Consider the following 22,694-nt stretch of genomic DNA (forward strand, 5'->3'; position numbering starts at 1 on the left):
ATGAGCACTCATCTGATAATAAAGCTGTGGTTGTACGATGATGCAGCTCGGTACGACGGCTGGGAGATCGGACGGAAATCTTCATCGATCGTCGGTTGCAGATTTTTTAGGCAATTTTATTTTGATAAATATTAGGCTGTCTCCTCGAGAATTGATTCAACTCTAACCTTACCTGGTAACTGGCCCTTCTTATATATATCATTATATTTATCTATTCATTCATTCAGTCCATCCTGACACTGCTCACAGACACACAAGGGTGTCATGGAACACATCTCTAAACTCAGACTGGGTCAAAAGAAACTAATTTTGTCTTCACAAACACAAATTAAATGCGAAATTATTTAAAAGGAGAGGAGGAAGTGAGATCTTATCACACACACAGTAGTCCAAGGAGGTAGGAACACACAAAATGTCCACTCTGATCTCCCAGGATGGATGTCGATTCCAGGTTTAAAAATCCCCAAAATCACACAGTATTGTGCTCGGAAGAATGATGTGTTCCTAAATGCTCGCGCACATGCATCGTGTTTGAATCTTTTGCCATCACTTAACTCCGTCAGGTTGGATGTTTCCCGGATTTAAAGCCAAAATAAGCCCAAAATTGGGTAATTTAGCATTCTTTGTGGCAACAATCTCTTCCATCATTTTATTTGCTGTGACTGGCCACATGAGTACACACACACACAAGTATAACGTGATTCTATGCTTTTGGATGCCCGTGGCCGACTGGAACATTTTAACGGATCGCCCAACCCAATTGTGTTCACCTGTTTTTAGTGGTGGTAATGTAGAAAGTAAAAATGCTCAAACGAAAACCCTGAGGCACAAGTTTAATCTTCCATGACCTTAAAATGTAACATCTCCTGTTATCTCAGATCCCCTCTGTTGTTTTCCTTTTCCTCCATGTCTCTGCCCCTGTCTCCAGACGCAATCTTTATTAAAGCAGAAAGCTGCTTTTAGAGGAACGAAGGGAAAACAAACTGCTCTCACCTTGCAGCTATATTGTCCCTTTTAAAACATTAGTATGCTTCAAATGAAGTGTTTGCCGGCTGGTCAAACAGCCTCCGAGACACCCCCGCCCTTCACCACACACGGTTTGACATTTCTTTCTGTTTTTTTTAGCAATTTTCTTCTTTTTGAAACTGACAATTTGTTGGAGCGATCAGCTGGGGCGTGTAAAGTGATGAACGGAGAAAGAATTCAAACTTCTTTCTTTTTAGTTTCTTCTTTCCCTGACTATGGCATTATTTCCATTTGTAGTTTGATCACGTCTCACCTCTCTCTATGATGGCAGGCGTAAGAGCCCCCACCTTCAAGCCCGGTCATTCAGAAAAGCAATAAAGACTTAAGATGAGTTCGGCCTACAAACAAACAAACGCCCAGTCTCTACTGTGAAGACGGGCCACTTCTGACTGGTTTATTTCAGCTGAGATGTGGTACTCCATGTCTGTCTCGCTGATCTGTAGATGTGCTGGTTTCTGAAGTGGAACGTCAAAAAAGATGAATGAAGAACTGTTCATTTTGATTAGACGATCAGAGGCAGACTGTAATTAAGATAACCACCATGTTTCCAAGCACCTCTCTCCAAGTTAAGTGCCTTAATCAGATCTTTAAAAGTAGCATCAGTGAGGGAAGGAAATCAAATATGTGAAAAAGGAGATATTTGCAAGTATATGTGCTCTTTCATTTCCCAGTTTGGGATCAATAAAGTCCATCTATCCATCCATCCACCCACCGACCTACCCACCCACCCGACCACCCACCCATCCATTTTCCTCTACTGAACCATGTAAATTAATTGTTAAGCGTTTGGTTTTCACGCTGCCAAAATGAAACAAAAGCACAGAGTGTCCTGAAGAGCAAAACTAACTCCCCTAATCCCAGACACGTCTGAGCTCACTTCATTTTCAAGTGCCTCGCTCATTTCTCCAGCAGGCAAAGATTTGCTGTGTGTGTGTGCAGAGTGTGTCACAGTTTAAATATTGTTTCAGAGGCCTTCGCCGCCTGCCAACCTTAATATCTGGGGAAGAGTTGTCGCAACATAAACCTTGTACCCACAAAAAAAAACAAAAATAACCGCAAAGGCCTCGGGTTTCTGGAGCCGTGCGTTGAGATCATAAGCAAACATCCAAACAGACATCCGGGCTTCTGTTTGTCTCCCTCCCCAGGATGCATTGCTGCGGTTGGCGGCGGTTGTTGATGCTCCATCGCTGCGAGTGGCCCTTCGAGACAGTATTCAGGAGCTGCTATCCAGCACGGTATTTGAGCACAAACACACACACACACAATTTATACAAATAGTAGAACATGATTGGAATTTTCCAGATTTTCCTGTCAGTGTTTTCAGCGTAGTGGAGCTAAGTGTCTCTTTCCTGACATGCGAGCAGGAACACAGATCCTTTTTGTAAATGGATGCAGGCTCATCACTCACTTTATTAGTTAGGATCTGATTAAATTCTACAAATGAATGTGTACCTAAATGTGTGTGTGTGTGTATGTTTTATTCCAGGAGTGTGTATGTGTCTACATGCTGGAGGGAGACTCGAGGCTGCTGTCTGACGACCCGCCACACGAACTGCCTCTGGAGGGAAAGATCAGGTGTGTGTTGCTCATGCTTGTGTGTCTGTGTGTGGGTCTCCGTGCACTGAGCAGCAGATGTTTTGTCTCGGCGAATCACCGCTGTGCGCTGATTTGCTCCGACGTCGCTGAGGGCGGCGACACCCTGAAAAGCAATAGAACGAGGGCGAGACGAATAGAGGGGGAAACACTCACACACGCACACACACACACACACACACACACACACACACACACACACGCACAGCTCTTTTCTCTGAGTGAAAAGCAGGTGGCACCTGAATGAATATGAGCTGCTTAGACCCAAAATCACACCATCAACACAAAAGCGGGACAGAGGGAGACGTCATCATCGAGAGACAACACAGGCCCTCGCCACTGCTTTTATCCTCTTCATCCCTCATCTCTATTGCTTTCTCATTAGAACTCTCCCTTCATCTCCCTTTTTCTTTTTTTCCCCTCCTCTCATTACACATCCCCCCACCGTCTCTCTGACAAGCTCTCCCCCTCCGCTGTCATCTGCTATTCCACCTTGCCACCTCACTGCATCAGCCTGTCTTTGCCCTTTTTCCCCTCTCTGCCCGGTCTCTCCCCGAAGAGCGATGAGGCACTAAGCCGCTTGTGTTTCGGCCTCTCTACTCTCCACCCCTCCGGCTGCCCTCCCCGCCGCTCCTCTCCCTCTCTCACCTTCAAGCCCTGTCCCCGCGGAGGCGTTGCAGGGCTAATAGCCGAGGTGACAGCGCCCGGGGTCCCTCGGTAAGCCATGACGATCCTCTCCGCTCTTAAGTGCTCTCCGAAGCTCCACAGCCCTGCGTTCGACTCCGCCCCGCTGCCCGGGCACTGGCAAAAACCAATACTACATTATTGATGCAACTGTCTGTTTGTCAGATAAGAACCTCTCTTCGGACCCCTCATTGCCACAGAAACACAGGATCGCACACACTTACATGCTTATGCACAAGCATGCAAGGACACAAGACAAACATACAACCTGGTGCACTCAAACTCACAAACACACACACACATACACACACACAAAGCACATATTCGCTAACACACTGTCAGTGCAGCATGCAGTCTTGAGGAGGTGGGGATATTAAAAGAGCTACAGGGCACTTTGTTACTTTCTCCCTCCAGTTCACCTGCTTATATAAGCCTGTTATCGAGACCAACACACACACACACACACAAAAGCACAAACATGCACACACTCCATGAACCTGTCTGGGAGGCAGAAGGCCGTGGTGGTGGAACCCTTTTTCTATTACATACAAACCCATTAACTGGACCTTGACACACACAGACACACAAAAAGTGCACAAACAACATCTGCAAATAAATCCCTCTCGATTGTTTATCCTCGAAACTGTGTGTCTTACAAGATAAGTGAAATTGTATATATTGCAGCAGGTAGATGCACAACTCAAGGTTGAAGAGATTCACACTATAGAGATTCACACTATAGAGATTCACACTATAGAGATTCACACTATATAGAGATTCACAATGCTGCTGCACAACTACGGCAGTCCTTTTTTAGTTGGAGCTAATTTTATATTCATGAAACATATTTTTGTGAAAAGGACGAATTCATTTATTATTGGCTAATTGCAGATGATTGACGATTATATTTGTACAATTATCATTTGGACCGCAAGTTATATATATGCTTATAGATTATCATATTTAGGACAAAACTCTTATTTAAATGGTCAATAAATCATCTATAAAACTAAGATCAAATTAAATCAGGAACTGGCCTGACATTGAACATGCCCTGAGGAAACCCTTAATGGATGATGGTCTACAATTCAATCTAAATTCACCATATTTATATAATGATGTCACAGCCACATATTCATTTTAAGGTAGGGATTGATAATTTGTATCTGAAAACCTTTTATAACATTTTTCGATTAACTGTTATGAACATGACCAATCGGGGCATGGCTGTCTTTGGTTCCCTGCTGGTGCTTTCACTGCAGATGTCCAGAGTCTTCACAGTCAACACAGCTGAAGCAGGGACGATAGGGCCGACGGGAGGAGGTGGGATGTGTCGGATGCATTTTTAGTGTAGTCTGCTCTTGTTAGCGTTTCCAGGATTGTCAACCCTATTATTAACTAACAACATGACCTGCTCATGCAAAATGTATTTACATCGGTAGAGAAGCATGTAGATGCTGGATGGATGTTGTAGACTGTGGGAGGAAGCGAGAGTACCTGGATAAAAAACAGACCGACAAGGGGAGGACATGCAAACTCCCCACACACAGACACTGGCCAAACTGGGATTCGAACCAGGAACTTTCTTGTTTTGAGTTGACAGTGCACCACTGTGCTGCTGCAAAATATCAAATCCACAGCTGCAAAATGTATTTACACATCATGGAACTGAAGTATGCAGGCTCTACCACAATGCCCTCCGCACAGTGTTTCACTTGTGAGCTATGTATTTTAAATAGTGTCCACAGTGGTACTATTACTCCCTTACGACAGAGTTGTGTATTCTTAAAGTACATACATGTCCAGGCAAACACAGACTAGGAGCTGTTACAGTGACGCTTATGAATTCTGTCATGTGCAGAACCGTACAGAGAAAATGGTAAAGCAGTTATTAAGGTTGGATTTCATAAGACAGGTTCAGGAATGAGTATCACCCACATCTATTAATCATCAGCTGATCTGTATGAGCAGCACCTACTCACATATCCACGGACACCACTGTGGTCTGTTGGCCATCTCCCAGTCTGTGCTGCTGCCACAGGCCTCCAACTCCACACTGCTCCAGCTCCCTCTCACTGCCTCTGAGGGGTTCATGTTTATTTGTTTACATGCTCAGAATAAATTGGCTTCAAGATCACACAATAAAGTTGATTTGAACAGACATTAAGTAAACGTCAGCTCTATTTCCCACAATGATAAACTACAATGAGAATGAGATAAATGGACATTTTAATATCGAGGCAAAACACAGACGTTAAGCCACTGCTGTGTGCGTTTCTGTGTGTGTGTGTGTGTGTAAAACTATTTCCCTTCTTTTACTCATATATTTCACTGTGTGTGTTTAATGGACTGTGACACATGTTTTTTGCAAGTGTGTGTGTTTTTAGTCATTGGCAGTGGTAAGTCAAGAGTAAACAAGTTCTTGTCTAATATTTTAGCATAAGAAAGCTGCCCTTTGTATCAACTGTAACACAAACGCAGACTTACACCTCTGCCACCATGACACATGGCTTCACACCTGGCCAGCACACACACTCACAGACAGACAAATACAGACAGACAGACACACACTCACACACAGACACATACACACAGACACACAAATGGTCGTATTGATTTCATATAATGACACAATGAATAATAGAACTATTCAAACATTCATTTTTTTTTGTTTTGGTCAGTATCAATGAACACAACGTGTCTGTTTTTGTAATGTTGCTGATTGTTTTTCCATTTGCTCAGATTGTCCTCCCAATCCGCTTTTCCTGTTTGTCTCCCCACTGTCTGACCCACCGTCTCTCTCTCTCTCTCTCTCTCTCTCTCTCTCTCTCTCTCTCTCTCTCTCTCTCTCTCTCACTGCTCCTGGCTCTGACCAGCAGTCCCTAACAGTCCCTCCAAAACCAGGGTCGAGCTCAACATGTGTGTTTGTGTGTGTCTGTCTTAGGAGTGTCGCAGACCAGCTGAAGCGATGTCAGTGTGCCGGCCTTCCTCCATCTGAACTGCCAGAGAAATACAGAATCTGCCTCGCAGCACCGTTAGCGGCACACAGAAGAGGTGTGTGTGTGTGCGTGGTGCTTGTGGACACACAAATGGAGAAGCATCTGAGTGTGTGTGTGTGTGCGCGTGTTTGCCTGATTGTGCGAGCATAGTTCTGTGCATACAGAGGAGCAGAGAGAAGTGAGAACAGAGAGAGGGAAGTATGAGATGATGATGGCTGAGAATGAGGTATGGAGCTGTGTGGGCAGCAAAATTGGACGAGCAAAAAAGCGATGAAAGTTTTAGAACAAGAAAAAAAAAACACTCAGGAGCTCAAGGAGAATGAGTAGACTCCACACTGTTTAAATTAAGGTTTTTGTTTTTCATCTAGGAGCGAGAAAATAACCTTGAGGAATGTAATCACACAAACAGCTGAAAATACAAGAATCATAATAGCTCAATAAATACCAATGAACAATCAATATCGTGGTGGAAATAAGAGTCCAATGTGGCCTAATCATCATTCTGCGAGTTCTGTACAAACAAACACAACAACCCTGAGTTATTAGACTTATTATTTGGCCACGTGGATCTGCTGCTGCTGTCTGCTCCACATCGACCTGACTCGCAAATGAAAGGAGATGAAAGAGAAGAAGAAACAGTGTAATGCAAGGACATCAATTCTTTATTTCTCCATGTTCGTTTCCTTTATACACCTCTGTTAGTGTTAGAACATGGAGGGAGATAATAATAATTTTAAGAGCACGGCAAGGACATGAGGAGAAATAAAAAAAAAAGAAGCTCTGTTTTGTGTGAATCCGTGTGGTATGTATTATGAATGCTTGTCCTCCTTCTTTCTCTCTCTCGCTCATTCTCTCTTTCTTTCTCTAACTCTCTGTGTCTCTGTCTCTCAGCTGTTGTGATTCCTATCTTGAACCAGGAGCGGGACAAGGCCATCACTGTCGCACTGGTGAGACCTTGATTATACGAACATTTGTTGGGGTTTCAATGCAATAATAAACTCATGTACTGATCAAGTCATAGCTTTGTCTATTCATGAAAAAACAAATAACACGGGTTCAGTAGATTTACGTCACAGTGACGACAACGTCCTGGAAGATTCCTGCTCATGTATCCAGATTGGACTGATGTGTGTTTGTGTGTTGCAGGTTGGCTGTAATCCACTGAGTGATCAGGATGAACTGCATCTTAACATTCTGGAAAAACACGTAAGCATTCCTATTTCATGTCTTTTTCGTAAACATAAAAAGAAGAAACTTGTACGACCTTCTGCGTGCTCAACATGTTTTACAGCATGTTGAGCACGCTGTATGAAGGCAGATCTTTGCCAATAATACGAAAAGATGTAGACACAAAAAAAGCCTCTAAAGGAAGCCACACCTAAATTTACCTAAATAGAGCAGACCTCCAGCAAGGCCCAACTGTCCCCTTATTACACCTCATTTGAATTCACTAGATGCAGATTTTCAAGCTCACAAAATGTCTGTCTACTGGTTGCTCTATGTATCTCTGCTAAACATGTGTGTGTTGTGAGCATACGCACAAGCTCAGTTGGGATTCCTGTGTGATAGTTACATCACCTTTCCATTGGTTTTTGTTATCTAAAGAAATATTGTTCTCAACTGACTTTGGTCCTCGTCTCTGTCTGCGCCACATCACAGGCCTCGGTGGCGTGCGTGCGAGTCCAGGCCGCTCAGACGTCCTACCAGCGGCCTCCCCTCAGCCCCTCGCCCATACAGTCCCACAATGCACTGCTGCATCTCAACGTCAAAGAGCAGGACTACTGCGAGCTGGACCGCAACATTCTGCAACTCTGCGGTAATGTCGGCACGCACGCACACACACTCTTATACTGACACGCATTTACACACAATTTCTGTCTCTCTCTCTCTCTCACACACACACACAGACACACACCCATTTGCACGCATACTCACATATGCTTATACACACACATACTCTTTTCACTTTTCACAATTTCCCACGGGATTAATAAAGTATCCATCTATCTATCTATCTGTACTCACAAACTCTGAACTGTCCACACACACACACACACACACACACACACTGGTGTATGAGAGGTGAGTTATATTAATAGAGAAACCCATCTGGACAAAAAGCTCTATGAATTTAGATGGACTCTGTCACTGGCACAGAAAATATGTGACAACTCCTGTGTGACAACGGAAAGCTTCGCAAATACACTGTTTAAAATCTCATGCTTAATTAAAGTGGACTTGCTAATGCTACTGCTGCTCCACACAAACACATCCATCTTGTTTACTCCCTGGTAATTGTCAACAAATACGAGTTGCCTGTGGTCCCTTTAGGTTTTTCCGGCCTTCCTTCTTCTTCCCCGTCCGGCACTTCCTTTTTGTCTTCATCTGCAGTCCAGGCATCCCTCCATCTCTTGTCTTGTCTCCATGATTAGTCCCTCTGTTAGGTGGTTGGCGTTCACCCTTCCTCGACCTCGCTGTCTCGGTGCATCCCTCCGCGGATTGCTTTCTGTCCACTCGCGTACATGTTCTGCATTCCCGTCCTTCCCAAGCTGCCCTTGCTCCTCTCTGTTTTTTTCTCTCCCATCATGGTCTCTCTCTCACTCCCTTTTCACTTTCAGGCGAGCTCTATGACCTTGACGCAGCCTCTCTCCAGCTCAAAGTCATCAATTATGTAAGTGGTCGAGATCACTCACACACTCCCACATGGTACACATGCACAGTTCAAAATGTACAGCCCATGCACAGCATGAAATCCTTCCCAGCGACTGCCCATCTCTCCCCCTGTCAGTGCCCATACCAGAGGCTCTTTATCACAAAATTACTTCATCAGCATGGCCCCTCCATATGCATGATATAGGTTCCCTGAGAGCGGGGGAAGATGTCAGATGTAGGTTACAGTTAGTGCAGAAACCTGACAACATTTCAAATATGTGAAATGATTCATGGATAAAGACAAGCTATGGAGGAGGCAGAGGTGAAGGTTATACTGCATCCGAGATTCAAAGACTCTTTCAGAGCTTCATAAAAGCCAAATGAATGTATGCAAAACACTTGTGGTTCGTTTCTCAGACGACTGAGCATAAAGGACTTGATGTCTGGTCTGATTTGTCTGACTTTAGATCATTATCCTAAACTGTAGGACATTGTCTTTCAACGTTCTCTCCCCTCATTTCATATTTTTTCTATCAAGGCAAACGGCCCGAAAGATATCTTTATATAAAATGAAAATTTGCCTCAGACAGTTTTCTGGACCAAATATTCTTGAAATCAAAAAGGTCAATAATGAAAATAATTGTTAGTTGCAGCCTTTAATACTTAATAATACTATTTTTGGAGATCCAGATATTCCCAATAATTTTGAGGGACCATTGTGCAGGATTTAGTGACACACAGTGGTGAGGTTGCAGATTGCAACTAACAGAAAACCCCTCCTCCACCCTTCCTCTCCAAGCGTGTTGAATCTACAGTGGCCTTCAGGCAATGTAACAATATGAAAGGTCCTCTCTAAAGCTAGTTATTGGTTTGTCTATCTCTGGGCTACTGTAGAAACATGGTCATTCAACATGGCAGCCTCCATGGAATAGAGGCAATTCTTGTAGTAGAAATAAAATACACAATGATTGTACATTATTGAAATCAGACAATAGGACTAAAATATAGATGTTGTATTCCAATTGTACCATAGATCCTTATAAAGCCTAAATGCTGGAGTCTGAAAATGTGTCAGTGTTTAAAAAAACATTTGCAGCTAAAGCACTTAACCTGTTCAAACGTTTGACTCGGATGCATAATCAGCAGCTCATTTTCACCCTTCTGCCCATTTCCTTCAGAATTTTCAATTATGTCTTCCATCAGTTTAATAAGAGAAACTCATTTAGTTTTAACTGCTGTGCTCTTGTAAAAGAAAATGATATTCGTTTTGGCAGCATGAAAAAAGATTGATTATACATTTTATCCAAAGTGGTCATTTTAAAAATCTATTTATTTCTCTATAAAAATGGTAAAATCAGAGAATGGAGAGGGATTATTATGATCTACCTGCATCCGTCGTACCTCGATGGTTGCAGGAACGTCTCTGTGTGGTCAAACAGCGCTGCTGCAGGGCGGCCTGCGCGTTCAACACAACGTCAGCTTTTGACGCCTCCAACATGCATTTGAAGGAAGGGAGAGGCTGTGAAAGCCTGCGGCGGTTTTAAAATGTGTTTTGAGTGCGACAGGATTTTTTTCCGCCTGTTTATTGTTACAGTTGTAAAAAGGGGTGAGGGGAACGGGAGAGGAGGGAAGGTACAAAGAGGAGCGGGGAAATGGTTGCTTCTGAAGAATCGTCATTTTGGTGGGAAATGCTCGGGGCAGCTCTTATGAGATTAGCAGTATTTGGGAAAAAGGGGGCGGAGGGTCTTATTATTATATGTTGGCGCAGCAACATCGTTTACGTGTGTGACTGAGGGGCGAGTGTGTGTTGGCAGCAGCTGTTGTTTATTCCTGTCCTGGTTGTTCTCCATCCAGCTCCGTGGATTACACAGAAGAATATTGTGTCAGGAAACGCTGCTCTTACGTATAACTGTGCGTGGGTTTGTGAGCGTGCGTGTGTATATTGCGTGTTTACTGACAGTATTTGTGTCAGCGTGTATAAAGGTGGGCTTGTTTGCACCTCGGGAGTCTATTTCAGGCTATGAATGTGAATGAAATGTTTCCCATCAGAGACAACAGCAGGATATTGGTTGCAACCCCTCAGGACACAGAGCACGGCAGCAGAAACATGCAGACACTCACACACACTTACACACACACACAGGCAGCAAAACGGGACTTTCATTGTCTACGCAGGGATTTAGAGACTTACAATTTCGACGGAAAACGTTCATCTTGTGCTTAAATCAATGCATGATAATGTATTTGAGGTTATCTGCAAGGACATTCATGTTTTGATGAGATGATAACTTATTAAATACAAGATACCATGAGTAAAAGTTGATTTATTTGGTGTATTGATTATTATTAGTAAGATTATTGTCATAAAAGAAAAAGAGAATGACCCAGGATATACCCACGTATTAAGCAAGGTAGTCATATCTGTTGAAAAGTATATGAATGATTATATAAATGTAGAGACGTTGAATGACAATATGTGTTAAAGATAATAATATGTGTATATGCTCAGTTTTATGTATATCCCTTCACTCAAACTATTTTAGACACAATAAAACCAGACAATTTTTTAGCGGAGATAGTATTGAATTGTTGCCCCTCGATAACTCCAGTCATTTTCCATTGTCCACTGATCTCTAATCTCTGCTTCACACCTTAGCTACGCTCCATAGAATCATAAATGAAGGCTTTAAAAACAATCTGAGAGAGATTTTTGTGATTATGTTGTGATTATATGTCATATATGACTCATGTTGTGTTTGGTTTCTCCTTTCAGCTGCAGCAGCAGACTAACTCGCAGTGTTGTTGTCTACTACTGGTGTCCGAGGACAACCACCAGGTGTTTTGCCAGGTACGCACACAAAGACCACACACAAACACAAACACACATACACACAAAAACACTTGGTTTGTCATGAAAATCACCCCAAGAGTGCAGGCTCCAACATCAGCTATGCCCCCTAGGGGAGCAAATCAAAACAGCCTTTGTCATTAAAACAGACATCATGGGGTCCAGTTTTTTGTTGTTTCTTATTTTTTTCATGTTTTTTCAAGAAAATTGCACCAGGCACATCAACAGGCTACTGATTGCAATGAGACAGAGACTTGGTCCCCTGCGCATGAGTCATATGCCAGTTTGAGTTCTCCACCAGGATAGAAACTCGTACACACTCACACACACATTAGCAGTGACTCATTCACCGAAGAGTATTTGGACATTAACATTTGAATAAACAATAACCTTTGACCTTTGTGACCCTGTAGGTGGTTGGAGACAAAGTCCTGGAAGAGGAGATCAGCTTCCCGGTGAGGTCAAAAAACATAATCATTACCAGTAAAAAAAGTACAGATGAGTTTATTTTGCCAGTGCATTTATTTGCCAGTTTTTGCTCATTTTTATTTGTTATAGAATTATTAAATTATTTGTTGAATACCCTTGAGTTTGTGCACTAAAGCATATTAAGAGGTTTTGTCGCAATTTTTATCATGCATACTGCATATTGAAACTCATCCTGTAAGTTTTTTTGACTGACATGAGTGAATAAACCTTCCACATTAAATCTTTTATAATCCCTGGCAGTGGTTACAATTAAGAAATTTGGCAGAGAACACCATTCGTTTCCTCTGGGTTGCTTTCAGTCTCCTGTCCTTGGTTGTGCTCCACACGGCGCATTTTTAACAGGCTTTCCATTATGGAGTGAATGGACTGCGTACCCCAGCATAAATGATCTGTGAAATCTCGGTAATAGTCGGTGTAGAGAGATATTAAGACACAAAAAACATGCACCCTGGATAAACCATTTGTGCTGATTTAACAAGGGAGCTAATAGACTTCTCTCTGAATAAACAACCTTTATTTATATATTTTACCGCTATAAAATGCTCCAGTTTCTCCATTTTCGCATGTTCGCTCTGCCTCTCACCCTCATTACACTCATTTTTCAATCACCCCGTCTTTATCTCTCTCTCCTTTTGTCTTGTCTTTTCAGCTGATGTTTGGACGTTTCGGTCAGGTTGTTGAAAAGAAGAAGTCAATTACGCTTCAGGACATCAGTGCAGTAAGAACACGTCTGCCTGTCTGTCTTTCTGTCTGTTTGTCTGTTCGTCTATTAGTCCACCAACCAACCTACTAACCTACCTACGCGCTACCTAACTTGCTACCTACTAACTAACCGAATAACTACCCACCCAACAACCTACATACCTACTTAGGTACCTACTAACAAAACAACTACCTATCTGCCTGCCTGCCTGCCTTCCGGCCATCCAACCAACCAACTGATCAACTAACTTAGTACCTACCCACCAAAAACCTACTCACTAACCAAGCAAGCAACCTAACTACCTATAGCTACCTACATACAGACCGACTGACCTACATACCTATCTATCTATCTGATCGTTTGTTTCTGTCTGACTCTCTCTCAGGAGGAGCGTCGGCAGCTGTCCAGTATGTTAGGCTGTGAGATCTCCTCCATGCTGTGTGTCCCAGTGGTCAGCAGGGCGACTGGTCAGGTGGTGGCGCTAGCATGCACCTTCAACAAGCATGGTGGCCAGAGGTATGTATGTAAAAGATCTGTGTCCATTCTGTAGGCTCTCCTTAGCCTTCTTTACCTTTTGGGTTGCATGCTGTGTCTGCCTGCAGCTTTTCATGAAGATTTCAAGAGACACTCTCCTGTTTTTAACTTCGGAGCTGTTCACAAATCACTGTAGCTCACTCACTAATGGCTTATTGCTAAAGCATTTTTCAAATGCAGGAATGTCAGTCTGAAGATGATTAGGCTTTTTCCTAAATCCTGAAGCACTGACTCATGATACAAAGATTTATGTGACAGCGGTTGACAGTAACGTCGGGATGGGTAGCCTTTTGGTTTGGGTTTGTAGCAGTGGAGCCTGTGCTGCTACTGTTTCCACTGAAATCTGCCATTAAGCAGCCGAAGGTGCTGCGTAGCCCTATCAGTGGATACCATCAGACTGGAGCCAAATCAAATCTGTGTGTTTGTGTGTGTGTGTGTGTGTGTGTGTGTGTGTGTGTGTGTGTATGTGTGTGTGTGTGTGTGTGTGTGTGTGTGTGTGGATGTGTGTGTGTGTGTGGGTGTGTGTGTGTGTGTGTGTGTGTGTGTGACCATGCAGATGGGTATTTGATGATCTAGAGTCCGGTCATAAGTCCAACAGCAGCGGGTGATGAGGCTGCCTGCTTTGGCACCATGTCCTGGCCCTGACAGTATACGTGTGGGTGAGGACCAGTTTAAGTAAAGAACTAATGAGACATTTTTCACGTCCTCACTTTTTCAAAGAGCTGCCTGAGGGTTTAAGGAGTTAAAAGTTATGGTTAGGGTTAGGTTTAGGTATTTCATTGGGATGGTTAATATTGGGGCAAGGGAATGTATGTATGCCAAAGAGTGTCCTCACGTAGTGTGGACCAGTAGATCTCATGGGGACCGAAGCCAGGTCCTAATGAGGAAAGCGTCATTTCTGTGCTCCTGGTTAGGGTTAGTGGTAAGATGTGAACAGTGGTTAGGTTAAGTTTAGTGTTAGGCACGAATATGGAGAAGGATAGCTGTGAAAAACCTGTGTGGGTGTGGGTTATGAGTATGTGTGTGTGTGTGTGTGTGTGTGTGTACTTGTTGCCAGGAGCTATACTGCTATCTCCTCTCTACAGAAGTCTATAAAAACACACCCCAGCTGTGAGTGTGTGTGTGTGTATTTGTTTAAATACAGTTTGGACGTGTGTGTTATTTATATATTATTTCAAAACGTGCTCTGCTGCCATTGTCATTTTAAATGTCTATTTCAACTGTCTATATATCTCCCTCCTTGTAAAGCAACATGTATGTCTCTACTTATGGTCAAGAACTGGTATATTACCCTTTCCTATGCTATTTTTACACATATTTTACACAACCCCGCTCCCCTGCTGCTCTCCCTCTGCTCTCTGAAGACGGAGATAGATGACAAGGGATCATGTCCTATAATTTCCTGCTGCGCCAGTGGCACTGATGAGAGAGCTGGCATCTCATTACCATAGCAACAACAGCAGGATTACGTTTGCGAATGTTCATAAAACGTGATAAATACATCCCGGGCTTCGAGCTCAGCCAGCCAGACTTTGGCAGAGACGTCCTGTACATCTTAACGACGCAGCCCCTTCCTCGTATAGATTGCATATTCGTACGCGGAGATGGCCTCTTGGCCGAGGACACAGGTGCACAACGACATATTCTGACACCAGTAGCACGTCCATAACTCAGTTTGGGTGCCAGCAGATGTGAACGCGGCCCACACATCATCGCCGACATAACTGAATCCTGTTTTACGCAGAGCAGGTGGAAAATGTGCGATGATCGTATAAAAACTGCAATCTGAGCTGCAGAATAAAACGTGTATATGTTCCAAACAATCTGCTGCCCTGCCTGAGTCCCGTACGATCGAGCCGGGTACACACTCTCTCTATCTCACAGGCTCTTTCACTGATACATGTTTCTTGGTGTAAAGTTGTGAGTGCTTCAGGTCCTGCTTTTTTATTCTAGCCGCAAAAACTGAGACAATTTTCCTTTGTGACCCCAAAATAACTCCCTGGTACCATTGAAAAAGATTCAGCACTCATGACTTACGGCACTGAAGAATATATCTCTCTGTTTAAGTCAGCCATTAATGATCTGCACCACTTACGGGAACTTAAATCCCACTTGAACTGAGCCTCCCAGGCATTTTTCTGTGCTCGGTACAAATCCTGTCTCCTGCGCTGGGATTCCTGGGAGTCTGTGCGCTCAGGGCCTGACAGCGACACAGTAATATGCCACTGCCCTCTATAGGCAAAGAGAGGGAATAGCAGGCACTTATCACCGTGGTCACTGCAGATAATTCCCTTCATCTGTCTTCATCTGTCTCCTTAATGCTGTCAACTTCACACATCACTTCATCTCAAAGGGAGAGAGACAGCTGCCTTCTAAAACTGCAGCAAACCAGAGTCAGCTCAGATATAAGTTATGTTTTTAATGAAGGAAAATCATTTTTAGTTATTTTGTAATATGTATTCCTTATATACTGGCTTCTCTATAACAATGCATAATATATTAAATCATCAAACTATATTTTCTTTGTGTAACCTCTAGAGAAACAAATGACCACAACTGTCTTATAAATATGGTTCATAAAAATGAAAATATTTCCCTCAGACATGTAGAAAAGTAAAGCAGAAATATAGATTATGATAATAAGTTATTTAATGAAAAACTGTCAGTGACAGTTTTTTATTGAATATTTATCCATAACTTACTGCCCTGAACCTAAAGATATCCAGTTTAGAATGCGAGATAAGAAGAAGCAGAAAATCATTATTAAGGAGCTGTAACATGAGAGATGGATGAATGATTGTGTTAATTAAAATGCATTTCAGCTTCACTTTCTGTGCTTTAGAACTGTATTAATGACAACGGAGGATGGCAAAAGCTATGTAAACCATTTATATGATGTTTGGTGATCAGAAGTCTATTAACCTTGTCTTAGATCACATTCACCCTTTGACTGTGTGTGTGTGTGTCTGTGTGTGTGTGTGTGTGTGTGTGTGTGTGTGTGTGTGTGTGTGTGTGTGTGTGTGTGTGTTCCTGCGTGCAGACACACAGAGGCAGACGAGTATGCCATCCAGCACTGTTTCTGCTACACTTCAACGGTTCTCACTTCAACTTTGGCCTTTCAGAAAGAACAGAAACTCAAAGTGGAGTGTCAGGTACTGTCCATGCTCCCTCAAACACACACACACACGCACACACAAACACACACACACACACACACACACATACAAACACTAAATGAATACATGAATATGCACCTGAATCAGAGCTTTTTTCCCTCTGCTTCTGGACACAGGCGCTCCTACAAGTGGCCAAGAATCTCTTCACGCACTTGGGTAGGTTTTCTCCGCCTCCCACCACTGTCTCTCTTTCTTTCCTTCATTCTCGATCACTGTGGAAGGAAGAGCGCCGGATGATTTGCGTCAATGGACAATATTTAAGTGATCACCTAATGAAACGAACGGCGCTCGTAATTGAATGAGATATTACCGACACTAGCGGTGATTACACCCAGGATCATAACCATAAAATCAAAAGGGCATAAACGATGATGGTTCCACCTCTCCTTCCAGTAATTACATTGAGGCATTTGGTTTCTTATCTTACTGTACGCGTCAATGGCAGAGTATGTTGCCGACGAGTCCTCATGATCGCTGCTGCTAAAAATTGATCCGCCGGTAGATTACAAAAGCTCTTAGCGGCTCGTACAGCTGAATAACCGATGCTCGTGGTGTAATCTCTGTTTGTGTTTGTCAGAGCTTTGCTGTGTCCGTCGCATTTCCTCACTCACCCTCTCCTCCTCTCTCTCTCTCCCTCTCTCCTTCTCTCCATTTTCTCAGATGATGTGTCAGTGCTGTTACAGGAAATAATAGTGGAGGCCAGGAACCTCAGTGATGCAGAGATGTAAGCCGTCTGATTCATCCTCAAAGGGACATTTCTGTGTGTGTGTGTGTGTGTGAGTGTGCATGTGTGAAGTGCGAATGCCTTTATCTCCGTTTACAAAGGCCATCTTGGCAATTTGTTCTTAACCGACTCTTGCCTCGTTTAATGAAAGTTAGTTAACGACGTTGAATGAGATAAACGTCTCTCTGTGCTCGGCGCTGTTCTCCATCACCACTCTAACTCTGTCCCGCTCCCTCAGCTGCTCCGTGTTCCTGCTGGATCAGGGCAGTCATGAGCTGGTGGCCAAGGTGTTTGACGGAGGCGTGGTTAGTGATGAAGAGGTACGACGTGCTGCTTTTCTCTCTGTATTGTAGCTGTGGATCGAGCATATTTCATGATGCAGTAATGGAAGTGACAGAGAGTAGGGGATTGTGGGTATCCAGACTCGAACACATTACAATTGTACAGTCAGTAAATGTAACCTGTAAGGCACCAGGACAGCCTCTCACATCTCCCTGTCTCTTGTGTCAACCATAGATGAATCAAAAATGGCCAAAAATAAAGAGATGATAGTTATTGATGTCGCTTAATGCCGTTAGTTATTATGACTGTAAGCTACACAGTGTAGAAGTACAGTTATAATACTGAGAAAAAATATATATTTATTTTTACAGGAATTTGTGAGAAAAGACTTTGTTTCAAAAGTTTTGCTCCTTCAACAGCAAATACAGATCGACCAACATTTTTTTTTTCACATTGCAATGGGACAGTTCCCATTTTTTGCAGCGCTCCACGCAGTAAGCAGTAGTGGAGCATGGCCATGCAAGCATTTAAAGAGCAGCTTTAGGGTTGGAGAAGCTTATGAAGCTTTCAAAGCTGAACATGTAATATGTGTTCCCATATGTGTGTGTGTGTGTGTGTGTGTGTGTGTGTGTGTGCGTGTGTGTATGTGTGTGTGTGTGTGCGAGTGCAGAAGGAGTTTCGTATCCCAGCCGATCAAGGTATCGCGGGCCACGTGGCGACCACTGGTCAGATCCTGAACATTAAGGACGCCTACTCCCACCCTCTCTTCTACCGAGGCGTGGACGACGAAACCGGCTTCAAGACTCGCAACATCCTCTGTTTCCCCATCAAAGATGAGAACAACGGTAACATTAGTTTCAGGGTTTAAAGATCTGTACAGGAGACAAACTAATTCAACACATACTGTGTAAATAAAGGTTGTATTATATTTATGTCTGGGTTTATATATGATCATTCTTATGTTTTTATTAGTGATTGTAATCATTACCCAAACATTTTTTAATTTATGAATATAAATTAGTCTGACTGTATATAAAGATGGACAACATGACTGTTCCTCAAGAGTGAAGCCAAAGCCTCTTTATCGCCCTCTGTTGGCTGCTATAGTATAGGTCATAAGACCCACATACCCCATGTTAGTGGAAGGGACATCGACCAAAATTAATTATTAATAATTTAATGTTCCTCTTATCACACCCATCTATATCTAACTGCTAATTTTTTTCCCAGTAAGTCTGGTTTTAATTAGCTAATTGATGGTATAAAAACAGGGTTTAACAATATGATTGACACCTGAGACTGACTTATGTTGGTCAAACACGTGTATCACCCAGCGGCAACTCGTCACCTTCCCCGATCACTACGGCACAAGATGGCAGCGTTCGTATCTGGGATATTTTGGCTTCCTTTCTGGGTCGTTGGAGGAAGTGGAGACACATCGTCCATCTTTTAATACCGTCTATGAAATAACACATATAGGAGCCTGATAGATGCTCGTCTGCTGACGTCTGCTGTACATATCTACTCCCCCTGTTCTCCTCTAAAATCTCAGCCACATTTCCTTGAAGCTGCTGTCATAGAATAACACAAAGCCTTGTTACATTATCTCAAATATTGGTGATGTGGATGTGTTCCATACTTAGAAATGAGAGAAAACTGGCTCCTAAAACTCTCCTGTATCTCGTGTGTGTGATTTGTCTCCATGTAGAAAAACTGTGTGAAGCTCAGAATATGAGTTAAAATGTGTCCTTTCTTTTTTTTATGTGCAATTAGGTTCAGCTCCAGTGTGAAATTAATTTAGGTCAGCAGACCTTTTCGATTCAGCATCTGTTCTCCGGCTCGCACTGTTGCCTTCTTTGCCTCATTTTCTCGTCCTTGACTTTCATCTCCTCATTTTTCCTCATTATCATCATTCTCTCCCTTGAACTCCTTTTCCCCGCTGCTTCCCTTTACTTACTTTACGTTTGACTTTCTTTAAATCCTCGGTCCTGCAGAGGTGATCGGTGTGGCTGAGCTGGTGAATAAAATGAACGGGCCGTGGTTCAACCGCTTCGACGAGGATCTGGCCACGGCGTTCTCCATCTACTGTGGAATCAGCATAGCTCATGTAAGTCTTGACTCTACATCCAGTGGATGGTTTCATGAGGGGGGAGCCATCCCCTTTCGACCAAGATGACCACAAAAATTCCACCATCCTCAACAAGTGTTTGCAGATAGAGAGTTTGTGTTCAAGTGGGCCTCCTATAGTTAAATCTGCTAACTAATCTATAGGGATCTACAGTTTAATCCTAAAGGTTGAAGCTGCCTGCTCCTGTAAGATTTATGATGGTGGGACTAAAAGCAGGAGACCAGTGCAGAGACGTGGTTAGAGGCACAGGGTTATTACCAACCACTGTGCTCATGAATTACAGGAGGACAATGATCTTTTCCCCTGTCTTTTGAATTATTTTGCACACCAGTGGGGTCTTGTAAGTAAAAAAAGCCAGACTTGACGAGTGCGAGACACTCATGGTATAAACTAAAACAGTATACGGTATTTTTTATGGGTGACCATCCCCCCTGGTATGAAAAACATACCGGATACTATCTATGAAATTTCAATTTTCTTCTTTGCTGTGTTGAATGGCCACAGGCGTCTGGTCAGGGATGAGGCGTTTACATTTCATAAAGCATATTCATTGACCACAGCAGTCAACACACTCCATAAGTCCACTTGTGAATTTGAGTATGATTTTATATAAAGAAGGAAATATGCCAAACTATAATACACATAAGACACATAAACTACACCATTACTGGAGAAACATTATCAGTTACAAATTAATTAACAGTTTAAACTTCTCACTTGGCCTCCATTACAATCTCTCATTATCTCATTTTCCAGCAGCAGTAGCAGTGAATAAGTGTGACACATTAAAAAGGGAGCAGAAGCATCTTCTCCGCGGCTGCACATTCATCTTCATACACACTGACTCATTTTAAACAGTCCTAAGTCATTAACTCAGCTTGATTTTAAACACGGCTCACAGATGGAATATGATGTACAGCATATTAAAGTCAACCTCCATGCAGCTTCATAGTCATCAACTAAATTTAGCTGCACAGAGACAAATAACCAGAAGCACTTGCACTGCAAATAAAGAGGCTCTTACTCCTTGAAACAATGCAGTAGGTCTGTGAGTGCTGTTAAGGGATCAGTCCTGTCTACCTTAATGTGATCAGTTCATCCAGCCATTACCTATACAGCTTATACTTTGAGGGGAGGCTCGCAGGGGGGGGCTGGGGTCAATCCCAGTCAAGGGCACGAGGCAGGGTGTAGCCTGGACAGGTCACCATGCAACACGCAAACTCAGAGAACAACTCCAGAACAAAACAGGATTCGGACCAGGAACCTTCTTAAGATGCATTTAAGATGCATTTATTTGTCCCAAACACATGCACAGACATGCAAAGGCACACTCATGCAGGTAGGGAAATTTAACCTCTGCTTTTAACCCATCTGGTGCACGACACACAGAGCAGTGAGCGACCATGAACGGCGCCCGGGGAGCACATGTTGGGGGAGTAAGGTGCCTTGCTCAGGGGCACTAGACAGGGTAGGGAGAATCCTCTTGGCTGCTGTGTTGAGTGAGAGCGAAATGCTCTGTCAAGGCAGAGTAGAGGAAAATCTCAAGCGAAGTTTAGAGAGATTGGATCTGTGATGGGACTGAGTTGCTTTTATGACGGAGAATGACTGCGAGTCAGTGTAGAGCAGCTTTTATGCCTCAGCGCCGGAAAGAACATTATGTTTTCGAGGCTGTCCGTCTGTTCGTCTCATTCGTTTGAATTATCTCGAGAACTTCTTTTTCTCGTCTTTTACCAAATTTCTTCAAATTTGGTAAAAATGTTAAGTTGGACTCACTGATGAACTGGTTTTAGGGGTTAAAGGTCAAACCCATAGGGAATTTAATACATCTTGTACAAATATTCACTTGGGCTCGAAGATGAACTGATTCACAGATTAGCCGATTCAATTTCAGTGGTCAAATATCATAGTGACCTCATATGAGTCTGGGGAAAAAAGTATGTTGACTGAAACTGAACGGGTGGACGGAGGCACACAACCACAGAATGTTAATTCTGGTTTGAAAAATGCAGTGATATATCTTTTTCATCCTTTCACCAGAGCAGTAAACATGGATTCAAATGGATTTACGATGCACTGATTTCTCTTTCCTCTAACAATATTTTTAACACAAAACCGCCAAAAGGGAATGGAGATACTTTGTTTTAACGTTTTTATTGTTATATACACAGCTATAATGATATTTTATTCAGCGTGTCCAATTCACCTTCAGATTAACTAGCGCCTTTATCTTCTGACCTTTGAATCACTGCCGGTCCTCGATTGTTTATCCACAAACTATAAAGATTTTTGATTGGAAAAATAATTGGCTTCTAGGCAGCTCGTTAATTATTGAAACCCTGACCCAATGTATTATGTATCACTGATTGCTCTGTATCATGCTGTGTAGAGTGTTACGTTGGCTGTAAGGAGCACTTCCCCTTATGGACCGACCTGTTAGCATTCAGTTTGAGTTTTATTGTTTCATACACTAGACTAGTCAAAGCTTTGAATGGGGAAAAATCAAAACATACTTGTTAATCCTAAATCTTTTGTTTGCCATTTGATAGTGAACACGCACTCACACTGAAGAGCAAAAGAAGAGAGGAAGACATTTTTAGACTATTTTCATTCCCCTTCTTTCTTCTCCTGCTGCTGTGACCAATCTGTACATCACACGTTACTGTATCCAACTTCTTTGTATGTGACAGTTATAGTCAAACTGTTGATTTAGCTATAATTTGGTGTTTGTTTCTCTAGTCTCTGCTGTACAAGAGGGTCGGTGAAGCTCAGTTCAGGTCCCACCTGGCCAATGAAATGATGATGTACCACATGAAGGTAGATATCCCCCTCACCCGTCGCACTCGCTCTTCCGCATGG

The 22,694-nt window shown here is 42.9% G+C and overlaps 1 protein-coding gene across 1 annotated transcript in view; it reads left to right on the forward strand.

Moving 5' to 3' along the window:
- Positions 1–22,694, forward strand: part of LOC133951469 (cGMP-dependent 3',5'-cyclic phosphodiesterase) — a 99,927-nt gene that overhangs the window by 66,954 nt on the left and 10,279 nt on the right. Inside the window, exons 3-20 of the mRNA XM_062385413.1 lie at positions 2,172–2,261; positions 2,513–2,601; positions 6,248–6,357; positions 7,194–7,249; positions 7,449–7,508; positions 7,962–8,118; positions 8,921–8,973; positions 11,728–11,802; positions 12,216–12,257; positions 12,941–13,009; positions 13,380–13,510; positions 16,569–16,680; positions 16,821–16,860; positions 17,365–17,428; positions 17,667–17,748; positions 18,381–18,555; positions 19,705–19,817; positions 22,575–22,652. Coding sequence (XP_062241397.1) covers positions 2,172–2,261; positions 2,513–2,601; positions 6,248–6,357; positions 7,194–7,249; positions 7,449–7,508; positions 7,962–8,118; positions 8,921–8,973; positions 11,728–11,802; positions 12,216–12,257; positions 12,941–13,009; positions 13,380–13,510; positions 16,569–16,680; positions 16,821–16,860; positions 17,365–17,428; positions 17,667–17,748; positions 18,381–18,555; positions 19,705–19,817; positions 22,575–22,652 — 1,596 coding nt within the window. The remainder of the gene's footprint in view (positions 1–2,171; positions 2,262–2,512; positions 2,602–6,247; positions 6,358–7,193; positions 7,250–7,448; positions 7,509–7,961; positions 8,119–8,920; positions 8,974–11,727; positions 11,803–12,215; positions 12,258–12,940; positions 13,010–13,379; positions 13,511–16,568; positions 16,681–16,820; positions 16,861–17,364; positions 17,429–17,666; positions 17,749–18,380; positions 18,556–19,704; positions 19,818–22,574; positions 22,653–22,694) is intronic.

Source organism: Platichthys flesus, chromosome 4 (assembly GCF_949316205.1).
Source record: "Platichthys flesus chromosome 4, fPlaFle2.1, whole genome shotgun sequence".
In the NCBI taxonomy this organism is placed as follows: domain Eukaryota; kingdom Metazoa; phylum Chordata; class Actinopteri; order Pleuronectiformes; family Pleuronectidae; genus Platichthys; species Platichthys flesus.